We start from the raw sequence: 14463 nt of genomic DNA, 5'->3' as shown, positions 1-14463 counted from the left end.
TGGCAGGAATAGGAAGAGCAGCTCAGAACATTAATGAGTGATTGCTGGACAACTTCTGGCAGGAGGAAGTGAAACTTTTTGACAAAGTTGTTTAATGTATAAACGTATTTTAGTCTGTGGCCATTTTACTTTCAGAACTTGTGATATCACTTTGGGATAATTGACCATTATGTAAAAGTGTTTCCTTTAAAAAGAACAAAACTTGTGTCCTCATTTGTATATTACCTGAATCATTTGGGGGGGGGGAAAGGAAGCAACTACATATAATTTCTAGTCCCAATTTGAAATCATTCCAAACAAAGCTTGTCCAAACATGTCTAGGTAATGCAAACAGCACTCATTTCTGTAAGATACAGTATATTGCCCTCCTACATTTATCAGGCTGACAGAAGAACACATGCCGTGTTCGGCTGAATTTAAGTGAGAGAGCACTTGAGCCTGGTACAAAGACATAGCATGTTCCATGACACATAATTACAGATTATGAAAGTTTTGATGGATATGCAATGATGTAATTAAAGATGGATATTCAAATGGGATTATCCGTTCAGAAACATTGCTGAGCCACGGTCAGTAGTTCTGAATAGACACCACCTGAAGAATTGCAGAGCTTTTAACGACATCCACACTGTGTCATCCCCTTCTGCGAGGCAGATTTGGCTGACTAGCTGGGTCATAAACCTTGAATGCATTCACCTTTTTGTGCCTACCATGCAATATGAAGCATTCACTTTGCTATTTACAGTTAATTTACCAGGGAAAGGGCAAGCCAACAGACATTCAACAGAAATACTCGGTCGCGCTTTATTAAATTTTCTCTTAAAAACCAAATAGTTTTTCATGACCACGGTTGCTCCCCTGACTAAAGTAGCTGTCACCAGTGAAAGGGTCTTGTTGGGGTAGTTACTGTTTTGAATTACCTCCTAAGTGCAGGTAAGGTCTAATGGTGGGTTGTGGGCTTGCTGGGGAAAGATATATGGCTCAGTGTAAGGTCGTTACTGCTGCCCTGCAGGGAGAGAGAAAGTTTCAAACAATACACACAAGAAAAGAACCCAGACAGTTGTACAAATACTGTTACTTTGCTTACAAAATTGTCTTATCAAAAACTACTCAAAGCATTGGTGACTTTCATATTTAATTGCGTTGTCAATAGCAGATATACAACTCACATTAACTGTATGGGATCTGCATTCAAAGCACATTTTAAAGAGAAACAGTAAAGTATAAGAATCACAATATGACTATTTTGTAAACAAATGTTGATATAACATTAGCATTTTAAAAGTACAGCCCGTTAGAGTTCTACTTGTTTTTGCCCCTGCCTTTGTGTCTTGTAGGTTGTACTTACACGAGTACTAAGTATTAGGTAGAGCAAGTATTAGTATAGTAAGTATTAGGGGGAAATTCCCCCACAGAATCATCAGAAAAGCAGAATATATGTTTTGTTTATAGTCATGTGAAAACATGATCTCTAAAAAGTATGTCTAAGTCATATCAGAGCTTTGAATAGTGTCGTTATGATCATATCTGCCTTTCGGCTGATGATAAACTCACCATTCACTCATGCTCACTGAAACTTAAATATGGTATCTCACAGCCGACACCAAATTCTTGCCACCGACTTGCTGTCAGCCTCTATTATGCAATACACTAGAATTGGAAACGCACCGATCCTCGCGCAGTGCGCCTCTCCAGGAACACTAGATGACGCTGTTTTTACGCACAGCAATCACGAGGCGACTCCCGTATGAGGTGGAAGTTTTCATTCTTTCCACGTTTTGTAATTTGACACCCCTCATAAGGCACGGAGAAGAAGTATGGACCCTTAACTCGACTGGAAGGACAGAAGGAAGGAGCAGTCATCCGACCAGCGAGGACCGAGCCAAGCCAAAACGCTTGTGCGCAAAAACAAGCCCGTTGCTCCGGCGGAGGAGGGGATCTAGGCTGCCTGCGCGTCTACCTATAAAAAAAAAAAAAAAAAAAAACCTATCAGTCAGGATTCAAATGATCCCTCAGCGACAAGTTTCAATTTCCTCAGACGGATGGGTGACTTTCTACGGCGCTTTGTGAGGAGGAGATGATGAAGAATTTCAGCAGCAGTCCCCTTCACAGCAACAACCAGACTTCCAACCACTTCAGAGAGCGAAACAACAAACAGCACTGCTTACTCTGGGCTGTACCGTTTAGATTCTCTTCGCGAGGGTATGGTTTCTGCATGGCTTCGCTGTTCCTCTTCTGTTTCGGCTCCCTTTTTTACCAGCTGAACGGAGGACCTCCTGAAATCCTGCTGGGCATCAGACAGTATCTCGGTAAGAACTTTTCATTTCTCACTCTTGGCCGTCGCCCCCCTGATTTAAAAAAAAGATTCCCCCTGGATAAAAGTTGTGCTGCACTTTCTGACGTATTCCTTATGCGGGGCGCATTCATTTACGTCTGTCCATCAGGGTAAAGGTGTCTTTCATGAAATCCACTGGAAGCCACAGCGTCCACTCCACAGCGCTATTGGGTCGTTCAGCTGTCATCGTCGTCCTTCAGTTTTAACCCAGATTAGATTCAAGTAGACGGATGAGCATCCTGGCGAGGGAGCATTGGTCACTGACATTCATATGCACAAACTTTATGTTTTCATTAACCCTTTCATGCAGGCTTCACCACGTTTTACACAATCTGCATTTTAGAGGACAAGCAGAGGAATGTGATTCCTCATTCGCACAGTTACAATATAAGTAGAGACATGTCAGAACAGGATTGAGAACTATTATGCTAACAAGAACTTAGCAACTGCTGAGGTTGATACAGTGTGTGGACGGTGACTGACAAGTCTTTTGCTCGGCCAGCTGGTGCGCGGCGGCCAAGCGGCGCTCTTTACGCACGGCTGGCGGCTTGAAAACCACGGACGATCCAGAGTTTGTGCTGGGATTTTCACTTTGTTTCTCAGATTGACGTGGTGCCTTTACAATTGATTTTTTCTTCTAACATCAAATGCTTCCGTATCACAACTGTTTCTGGTTCATTAATGGAATTGCCTGTTGCAAATCGATGGATTTATCTCAGTCTTCGAGACTTATCTTGACAAGGCTGTATTTCAGTCCTGCTACGCTAGATGGTGACAGGAATAAGTGGGACAGCACCTGCAGGCAGGTCATAGGAGCTCCTGCATGGGTGAATCTGCCGTAATAAGCTGTATCAGGGTCAGAAGGGTTGTTGGGATACACATGTGTTCTCTTGTAGATACAAACTCTCTGATAGCCCACACAGCCTCAGATACAGAGGTGACTTCCTCTCAACATGCCTGTCACTGGGCTGCAGCAGTAAAGTATGCATGCACAAGTGTCCATGTGTGCGTGGTGAAAGGAGGTTGTGTTCCCACCTATTTCTTACAGAAGGCTTAAGGCCTTTATGACGTGATAAACATCTGGAACAGAATGAGAGTCACTCACCAAGTCAGCCGCTAATCCCATGGGTCAGATTGATTTCCTGTGGACACACACTTCCACACACTAATGCATGCACGCTCACTACAGCTGAACAATATTGCCAATATTGTGTTTTTTCTCAGCACAGTTAAAAAAAACACTATTTTTTTCTTTAGTATTTGGTTATATAGGTAAGCAAAAAGTATTTGTGTTACTCGTGTGACTCTCAGTGCTTTCAGGCAGCATTCACCCTGAGAACACAACACGGTTTCATTCAACAATAGTGGCATCAAGCTGATGTACAGCAGTCAGACCATGCATAATGTCTATTCTCCCTTTACTAAGCAGCACTTCCGAAAAGTGAACCTGAACACACATAGACACACGTACACAATTTGACAATTATGGTAATGATGGAACAGATGTATAGCTGTTAGCACGGGCAAACACAACCCTGTGGGGGTCTGGTCCCACTCCCATGATGTGATCTTCACAGTACAGCAACCATGAGGACTTGGTCAAACACCGACCCTCCTGTGCTGGGGTAACTTGAAGGAAGTGTAGCTTCTTATGTAACAGTGATACAATCACACCACCGAGAGCTGGATGAGTAATTGCAGAGAGAGAGAGAGAGAGAGAGAGAGAGAGAGAGAGAGAGAGAGAGAGAGAGAGAGAGAGAGAGAGATTCCTCATAAAGAGAAAGTTGAATGGTGAAATTGGTAATGTGATTTCAAAAGGATTTGGAAAAGTTTTTCATTCCTAAAGCAGTAGTCAGGTAGCCGATTCGTGATAAATTTCAGGCAACTTTATTTCTTTTGGGACCTGAAATGGCTCTTGGAAGGCAGATCTGCATTGTGGTATGTTCTGAAAAGGCGTCAGAGTTGGAAAGGAGATGACCAAAGTGGAAACACAGGCTTGAGATGTGGCCTGCCCAATGTCTTCATTCTGCAGAAACCTATGCTCGAGGGGAGAGGAGAGAGACATTTGGGATAAAGGAGGCACAATTGGGGCTTTTTTGTGTGTGGATAAGTCCTGTGACAGCGTGGCAAAATGACCTGTGCAGATGTGATAGAAAGATGCTTGGAATCTACAGAGTAACTGAGGAAGGTCTAAGTATCAAGAAGTATTTATTTATTAATGTTGTTGTAGTAAGTCTTGTGTTTGGGAGTAATACATAATGTCAGATAAAACAGGTTTAAATTCATATTGCTTGAGAAAGAGTCATTACGTTACCACCTCCCCATGACAATAATATTCTCCAGGGATGAATAGCAGGTGTGTGAAGCCTGCATTATTTGTCTTATATTTCAAAACACCTGATCTTCAGTTTCGATTCTGTACAATTTTAAAGAGTCGTCAGGCGACAGCGAACATGTGCACGTGTTTACAATGCATAAGCATTTCCTAAGAGCAATAAAAAAAAGTCAAACTTTTGAGATTACAAAAGCCAACACATGTGACTGCTTCTACAAAATCCCTTTCAGGAAGTTTGATGAAGTAGTGAAACTATACTTCACAATCAAATTGTAGAAACAAAGAAATTCTTTCTCTTTTCGCTCACAAACACAGTGTCGCTATCAGTATTAGGACTTTGAAGAGAGTGTGTGGAAAACTGCGACTGTTGTGATTCCGGAGGATAAACCACACGAGCTTGGAAGGAGTGAAGACATTTCAACTTTTTACTTGAAGTGCGTGATGAAAAACAAAAATCGACCTCCCATCATTTGATTTTTCTCATGAGCGGCCTTAGTTCTCTTCCGTAGAAAATACAGACTAATTCGCCGGATTTGTAGTGACTGTGCTTCAGGTGTTTGTGTTACTTTCTGCCGTGTGCGAAACAGAGGGAACACAACTTGTGTTGTTTGCGTTTCGGTTGAGTTTGGTGTTTGAAGCCGTCACTCAACATGCAGTCGCGGTAACTAAACTACCAGTGCAGACCTTCAGACCAGATGTCACGGTCTGCTCACCTCACTGTGTTTCCAATCACTGACCCTGTTCCGACACTTTCTCAAGACCTTTTCTTTCCTACACTCGTAAATAGTGATGCAGCGTCATGTCCAAGAGTGATGTGTCCGTGTGGCAGAACAATGTGTGGCGGCGTAAAATCCTACCGGACTGTGAAACAGGCACTTTACGCTCTTTTGAATTGGCTGAGGTTGCCTGATTACATTGTTTCTTGTTTGAAAAAAGAAGTTGTTTTACCTTTGTAAACCAATGCAAAACATTTCAAAGAACCCAAATCAGTTTACTTCAAAGGCTTTTCGGTGAGTCATACCTGCCAATGCATGCCAGATTGCCATCAATAGCTAAAGAAACCAGATTTTTCTATGTCCAGTCAGATCTGCACACGTGTCACATGGCTTCTGAAGTCATCGTAGCATGATCAACTTTGAGCCATGTGCTTCAGCGCTTTAGTTTATGTCGTATAGGAGTAAGCTACACATGTGTTAAAACCTTTATTAGGTGAGTCGGCCATGTGAAGTGTGAGTTTTGAAACAAGCTCGCATCTCCATTCACAGATGTGTCCACTTCCTGTGAAAGGATATTAAAAACGCGGTCTTTTATTGAATTGTTGGTCTATTTCAGGGATTTAAACTGACAGATTTAGTGTCCATGTGACTGCAGTGACAGTCCCATACGACAAGCCAGTTTAGTGTCATATTGAATAGAAATAAGTCCAGAACTCGTAAAGACTCACTGAGTTGCCGGATGATATATAAGTGAAAGTGGCCTTATGTGAAAAGACACATCCAATTTAGTATACACAGTGTCATGCTTTGGATGTGTGAGTAGAAGAATATTTGGCATCTGTTGAACACTTAAAGTTGACAAAGCTCATTAGAAGGTGAGGCATGTCCAACATATCCGAATGTCCCAAGCATTACAAATACCGTTACGCACAGATTCACCATAACCACTGCGCCACCGTGTTGCAAAAACAATTTAAAGGTTTTGTAATTTCCTCAGCCCTTGTTGTGAAAAGGTGAACATACTCATGCTCAACACAAATAGTTTCTAATAAGGCTCAAGGGTCAAAGAACTGACTTTTGTTGTTTGTTTTTTTTTTATCTAGTGGGAGGATTTCACTGCTTCAAGTTCAAAAACAGAGCAGCGACAATGAAATTACCATGTCCTGATTTTGTCATTTGCATTAGTGAGAATGATGAACAATTGGCTGTTCTTCCCATTTCTTCTATTTGGGGTTATTACAAGGAGAAAGGGAATTGGAAAAACAGCTAATGGTAAACCTTGTCATTACATAATTGAAGCAATTCACGTTACCAATTAGCTTCTGCATGCCTGAAAGGCTATTATTGCCCTCTCTACTGAGACGGGCAAACAGTAAAACAGCACAAGCTAATTATCTTTCATTAGTGCATTTGTTTTCCCCACATGAGAAGAGAACAGATGGTAAAAAAAATAATAAAATCACCAAGGCACCAGCTCCAACTGCTGTTGGAGGATTGCTGAGCAATGACTGTTATAACTCCCATCTAATATACATTCTAGGGCAATATATTATTACTTGCCTTGTGTGCAATACACATTAAAAAATATTATTTAATAATTATTTTTTATGTAAATAAAAGCAAATCTTGTTCTAAAATGCTTAAACATAATCAGTTAAAGTTTTGTTTCTTACATATTCAGAGACTTATTATATAGTTGCAGTATAGGTTTTTTGTTTCATGGCTCTCAACACCTTCAACGACCCCCTTTCAGCTTTGCAGGTAAATGAATCCACAACAAAAAGTTAGGTGTTTCCCAAAAACAACTCATCAAAAAGTGAGGGGGGGGAAAAAATGTTTATTGAAATTGAAATCACAAATAATGGAATTGTGGGATTAAAGCCAAGTTTACGGAAACTAAAACAGGCACTAAGTCCTCCTCAACATCCTGCCTGGCCTCGTCTCCTTTTCTCTCTCCTCTACTTCAGCTTCCTGCTTGGTGGACGGTGGAGATCCTGCAGATGCAGGTCACTGTCCCTCGACTCCATCCACAGTCCACCGGAGAGTCTCTGCGGTCTTCTTCGTCTGGTTTAATGTCCATCCAGGGCTGTGAGACGAGCATGAGTCAGACCAGATCTGTACTTCTTCTGTTGCTATGTTGAGATGTGAGAATCCCCTGTCACATGCGTGTGAGACTTCACCCTTAATTTGCTCAGAGTGAAAGTGAGCTGGGATTGAGGCACCGTGATCCTCAACTAGAGCTGTAGAGTAGACAGGTGGATTGAAATAATTTTATTAAGCAGTTTGTTTGAGTCTATTCGTAGCCTGTAATGAGCTTGTTGGACTTTGCTTGAATATGGCTCCTGTTAAGAAAAATAAATCTAGAAAAGGTGTCTCTCAATCTATAAAGTTGTATGTGTATTACATGTAATACACATATATTACACAGGCTCAAAAGAAAAGATGTTGCTTTGTGTTTGCTGTTAATAGATGAAACACAGTTCTTTAAAGTCTGCACATTGTACTGCTCTGTTCACCTTATTCTAGTGAATACCAACACACCAAAAACCCGCCACAATCAGTAACTGGTCAATTCTGTAGTACAATCTGGAATATCCTACAAAAAATATAAAAACAGGACATTTTCATTTCCAAGCCACAATTGAAGTTTTCTGTCTTGAACGCTTTCATTGGTTCATATAACGGCTCCCTGACCCACTGTGCTTAGTTTTTTTATGGTGTCTGATTTGACCTTTTTTATTTGGTTGTACTTGTAGAAATAATCTCTTGATACTCTTTACTTTGTATTCTCTTTTAGCCATTTCCCCCGTCTCGTTCAAAGGGACTTTACATTTGCCAATTCAACATCGTCGATAAGAATTTGCTCGTAATAACAATAACTCACCTGGTTAAATAGTGATTGAATAAAAGAAATAATGACAATTTGTGACTTTAAGGAGAGTGCTCAAGGTGACGGGTAGAGTTGTACACTTGTGGGTACTTCTCTTAAAAGAGTTGCTCCCTATTATTGTATCATATTATTTATATAGACAGAATTAGACGTCCGGCAACTCAATTCAGCCTTTGAGCCTTCATTACTCATCACTCTGGCTACTTCAATGCATTTTTTCTTTTTTTGTTTGTTTACTTTTGACAGCTTCCTTTCCTTGATTATTTGCCACGGGACACCACGTGTGCTTGTTCACATTGAAGTTCTTCGTATACTCCTGCCATCAAACAGCAGGTCTGTGTGGTCTCGAAAGCCGGGCAATTATTTTCCAATTTCACCAAACACATAGATTCTGACCGCCCCCCCCCGCCCCCCCCCCCCCCCCCCCCCCCCCCCCCCACCCACCCCCCCGAGTCGAGCCGAGCCCTGTGTGGCAAGTGCAGGGCCCAAAGTCAAGTTAAGTGGCTGTTACGGGACTTGTTAAACTGAAACATGTTGCCTGGTGGTCAGTGACATACCTTGTTCGAGAAACGCTTGCCTATCTTTAATCTGAGTGAGTTCACCACAACTCCGTCGGCTCCCCTCATTTCATGGCCATGAAAAAGAATATAGTGGTTTAAAATAGCAGCCTTAATTATACAGCGGGACAGATAGAGCGGCATTTGCCCAGCCCATGTTGTTAAAAGCACGATGTGCTCTCTCGGAGGAACCGATTGCCTTGTCCTTTTAAGTTTTATGGCGTTGTGCTCCTTTCGGGTTCAGCTCAGTTGAATGAGAAGCAAGTCATCCTGATGCTTTCTAGTCGCTGAAGTCGTTTGTAAAAACCATCTTTGAGTGCATCACAATTTCATGAAGCAACTCGTCTCAATATTTATGAAGCGATAGTACGTATAGCAGTGTTTATGTGGCAGGGTACGTTTTAATGAGGAGCCCATATAAAGTGACAGTGTGATCTGAATGTTGACTAAAATGATTGTTTTTGGAAAAAATAAACAATTTTTCTCCGTGTAGATGTCTACTAATAGTTCAGTATTCACAACGTGTGTCGGTCTGTCCGCTGTTTTACTTCACTCTTCTCAGCAAGTACCACTTGCTCAAGAGCATTAGCAAATTAACTTAAGACGTACTGTTTCAATGATGGGCACTTATTTGCGCCCTGGCCGACAACCAGAATGCAGTCTCCGAAGCACAACGTCCGCACACAATGCATTTGTCTCCGACCGAATCCCCCAGTTACACACAGAAAAATGGCAGGAAAAGTCTTAAATATTGACTTGGAATGGGATTGTTTCTTGTCTCAGACCAACCCCACCTCGACCAAAAGTCACACCTGAATGGGCTCTCCTTGCCTGAAACCCACTATTACCTCTCATTCTTTCCCTTTCTCCCGCTCTTAAACGCTTACATAGTTTTCTCTCAACGCAGATCTCCTGTGTGAGTTCAAGAGTGCAGCAGCCGCCTCCCCCCACCCACGAAAAGTGAGAGTCGGTGCTAAAATCCACATCCTGCCATCACCTGTCACACTGACAAACTCTTGGATACATCTAGAGCTTTTCTGTCATGTTTACCCTCCATGCAACTGGTTCTTCAAGGACCTGATATTCAGTGGAGTGATGCATGAGGTTGTTGTTGGTGTCCTAAAAGGTTCAGCAAGTGTGGTTAGTATTGTCAGATCAGGGAGCGGCGGGGTGAGGTTTTAATCAGATTAAGGTGTTTAAATTAGATAATTATTGCTTGAAATGTGAATTCACCTTAGTACTTCACACGCAATTGAAAGTCATAAGTCATGTGAGGACCTTGGATAAACTTTGTTTTTCACACACGGTGTGGCGCATTCTCTTGAAAAGACATCAGTTGTCTGGCCTGCTTCACTGGCCCAGATCCTGGTTGTGTAGTGTTTCCACCAACCTGCCCAGAACAACTTGCCTCTCTCTTGGCTCACCAACAACTTTTCTGTTTCACCAGTCTGGTTTCAACTGAGCTGACTTTGTGCCAGCTGGACCTCCATGTCCTATAAATCCATCCATCACAGAAATCTGCTGAAAGCTTTTCTAATTCTTTACTGCAGATTGTCACCCCCCAAAAAACAGCCACTCTCTCTTCCAACTGTTTACTCTCCCTCACTTTGCTCTGCCTCCTTCCATCTTTTTCCACTTCCCTCAGTTCCTGGGCACTTTCTACATCTTCCGGTTGTGTACCTCTCTGTGTTGTGACCTCCTGTCATCCGCCTCCTGCTTCTCTTTCTTTTCCTGGATGTGTGAGCAAAACCCTCCCGTGCAAAACGTTGTCCTGGACGGTGAAATGTGAGCGAACAGATGCAGCCCGTGTGTCGTCCTGCGCACTGCCGTGGACGTTCGTGACGCAAACACGTGAACAAATGTGCCACTGGGTGCATTGGCTGTGCAATGCTGCCAGTTGGAAAGTTTGTGTTCCTGATCATTACATGTAATTCCATTGCATAATCAACCACAAGATTCCTGAGGCACTGTCTCTCCCAGCCCTCCTGTATTGATACCCACTCGTTTGTGTTTATTGTGTGCGTGCACTTGTGTGAGTTTGTGGACAATGGACAAGTATCACCACACCTACAGTTTCATATTTGGTCATTTTCAAGCTTGTGTGCAGGTGCAATTCCTTTGCAAATGCTTTGAGAATGGAAAGCATGTGTATCAGCTACCATTTCTCTTCATAATTTAATGATGCCAATATAGGAAATACTTGACAGATCTGCTGTTTTCTCCCCGAGAGAGGAGAAAGAAGTGTTTGTTGATGTAAGTTTATGTGGTTTAGGAGATTAAGGAGAAAATAGTTGAAAGTATGTCGGAAAAAGCCACACACAAACGATATGAAATAGCTCGAACTTGATGAAAGAAGTGATAAAATTTTAAGTCTTGAGATCACAGACTTTGAGGCTTATCAGCAAACACTATTGCTCACTTCCTTCAGCAAGCTGTTTACTTTAAACATTTCTTTCTAAATGTCTCTGCTTTCCCAAACATAAAAAGTCAGTCTCTGAGCACCAAATTAGAAGCCATCATTATCCATTTTTCATCTGAAAGTTTCCTTCACTCCAAATATGACCCGTACAACTTTTCTCTCTGTGTCTTTCTCCGATGTTTCATAACGGGCTGTTGTGCTGAAGCTAAACTCGTGTTGTCTATAATTAGCCGCTCTGTTCTGATGAAGTGTTTCTGAGGGGCTGAAGCAGACCGCTGACCGCCAGCTCGCGTAGCCCAGCCCACATTGCGAAATTTAAGAGAGACTCCCATCTTCATGGCCGAGCTCAGCTGGGACCAGAACTCATAGAAGGCGTAAACACAAAACTGGTTCTGTCGGTGCCCAAAGGGTGCTCGGACCATGTACCGAAAACTATGACACCACCAGCATCCCGAACCACTGATAGAAGGCAGGATGGAGCGACGCTTCCATGTTGGATACAACACGCCGTAGCTCGCCGGGGGTCAAGGTTCAACATGTTGTGTGATCAGAGATCGTCCTCTGCATACCTTTCTCGTATTGTAAATAAGTTGTTTCAGTTACTGCGGCTTTTCTGCCATTTCTAACCAGTCTGGCCGTTCTTCTCTGACCACTGGCATGGATCTTCCTCTTTAACTCGGTGATAAATAAAAGCTTCTGATGCCAACTGAAATTTCATGCGTTCTTTTGTTCCTACAACAAGGGAAAACAATGGAGCTCTCTCATATTACTATAATGTATTCCACCGAACAGACAATAGTGCACGCTTTTTTATGGGAGCTGAATGGAAGCATATTGATGGAGGAAGTGTATATCAGTAGGTACAGTAGTCAGTAGTACAAGCGCACTATGTATGTAAATGAAAGAATATCAGAGCTGTCATCTGTGTCAGATATACACAATGATATATATGATATCAATAAATCACACAGCAACAAGTCATTTTGGCCCAGAAAACTGCCCGGTCCAGTAAATCGGCAATTTCTAAAATAGTCAGATCAGCCCATCTACCATTTTAAAAGTCACTTAATTTCCCTTTCTGCTCCCATCCTCTTGCTTGGTTTGAAGTTTAGCAGGTCATCTTGACTTTACATGCAAGGCAAGAGGCCTTTGTACCCACAAAGTTTTCCATCTGACACATTGATTACAGGTCAGTGCAGACTGTCTGTGACTGTGAGCTGTGACCAGCAGCAAATGGGCAAAAATGACCGCCATGGTCTGCAAATACTGTATGGGAAATGCATAAACGCTGCCAGTTTGTGGTACACTGCTGACGTTTCTAGAATCGGAGGGACAAATTTAGGAGAAAAAGAAACTGGTTTGACTCAAAGCAGTGCATTTAAAAAGTGGGAAGTATTCAGTAAGTTTCACTCTGCCGTTGTATTTTACATTCGATTACTCTGGTTTATGCCGGCCATGTTCTCTCAGAATATCTTGTCCCTCATTCACAAGCTGTCCTTGATAAGTGCAGAAACTAAATTAATGAATACCAGTCACAGATCATGAATGAATGCTGGCTTTCAAAGTTCAAATGGGCCACAATTAAGAGATTGTCGTCGCTATCCTGAAATGACAAAGAGTGGACAATCAGGCGGTGTTTGTGAATGAAAGCAATTTATTTCTGAATGCGGCTTTGGGAGTTACTATTTAGTCTGAATTTGAATTCTTGCCCATGTTTCCAAGAGGCCAGTCAAGGGTGAGAGAGTTCCCCTCACCCTAACGCTGTGGCACTCCACCGCCACGTATGAATTAACAGCATCGGCATGTGGACGCCGCGTTTGTTTGCCTCTGACTTGCCTGCGTGTGTACAGTAGCAATGTGTGTGTGGGACTGAGAGAGATATGTCAGAATCAGCAAGGTGCCTATTAGGACAGAGGATACAGTACAAGGTTCCAGTGTGCCTGTACTCTCCATGAGGTGATACACTATGTAACCCGGCCTTACCGCAGCAATGAGAGGCATATTTAGCACCTCAAGATTTTCCAAACGCCTTCACTCTGCACTTGATGACAGAAACAGAGAAGGGATATGCTTGGTGCGCTGCTGCTAATGCAAGGAAACCCACTTTATGATGAAAATTAGGTTTCTAATGACTCATAATAGGTGTATATTTCTTCATCGCCTCTCCTTAGAACTTGTGGTCTGGTTCAGTTTAAGTAGTTTTTGAGGAAGAAAAGAAAAAAAAAAAACAAGCATGGGTGGCAAAGAACTGATAAGATTCTACTCTAGAAGCTTACTGTGCCAGAAGAGGTGGGCCAGAGTGAAAACTACTTCCTCATCAGTGGTTTTGTTAATGAAACCAACATCTTGGCCACTCATAAGTACTTAAAGCAAATTTTTGTTCCACATAGCTACAAAAAGAGTTTTGTTCATTTCAAATTGCCTACTGCCTTTATACTTCCATCCACTAGGGGGCATGAATACGAAGAAAGTCAATGATCACTAAAATGACGTTGGAGGCACGATCAGAGGCAGTGTTAGGGGCGGGCGGTGGTGTATGAGGCAGTGAAACTCAAAGTATCACAAGCCACTCTTCTTGTCTCAACACTGCCCCCATGGTTATGAGCGGTACTGCTCCTTGAGCACAGGAGAGTGACAGAAATACAGATGAACTTAATGCAGAGTTTGGACCAATGGCTTGTTCATATCTGTACGCATCTCTAACATTGAACATAAATGAGTCTTGGGATGTGATATTTCACAGTAGCTTCTATCATTTGAATTGGCCTCATTATTTTGAGATTTTCTTTATTTCAAGTAAGCGAGGACTGATAATAGCAAAGTATGCAGAGGTTTATGAATGCAGGTATTAAAAAGTAGACGAAGATGAAACTATATATATTCCTATTGTCTCATCATAAATTGAAAAATATTATCATCTCAGGGACAGATTGAAATAATATTAAATATGTCTTCTGTTGATGCTCAATGTCTTTGTATGTGGGATGCTGGACTCCTTTGGGGAGATGTCGAACATCTCAAAGGTGCTCTGCAGATTTCAAAATTAGATTCACATTTGTAAAAGACGGCCAGAACAAGGCAGTTTCAAAGGCTCCTGATTTTGTATCTTTGTTAAAAGTCGGTTCCACCTTCTTTTGGCTTCAATGTGATGTTTTTCAAATGAAAAATCCCAGAGGGTGTTTAACCTTTCCTAAAGAGTTGCTCCCAGTAA

At 42.1% G+C, this 14463-nt stretch overlaps 1 protein-coding gene across 1 annotated transcript in view; it reads left to right on the top strand.

Moving 5' to 3' along the window:
- The first annotated feature begins 1799 nt into the window (after positions 1–1799).
- The window catches only part of usta (uronyl 2-sulfotransferase a), a 48238-nt gene continuing 35574 nt past the window's right edge, over positions 1800–14463 (top strand). The window contains exon 1 of the mRNA XM_080491337.1: positions 1800–2309. Within this exon, the coding sequence (XP_080347463.1) occupies positions 2078–2309 (232 nt within the window). The 5' untranslated portion in view covers positions 1800–2077. The remainder of the gene's footprint in view (positions 2310–14463) is intronic.

The sequence above is a fragment of the Lipophrys pholis genome, assembly GCF_963383615.2.
Source record: "Lipophrys pholis genome assembly, chromosome: 21".
In the NCBI taxonomy this organism is placed as follows: domain Eukaryota; kingdom Metazoa; phylum Chordata; class Actinopteri; order Blenniiformes; family Blenniidae; genus Lipophrys; species Lipophrys pholis.
The sequence above is the reverse complement of the archived record's forward strand: the minus strand, read 5'-3'. Positions and strand labels throughout refer to the sequence as shown.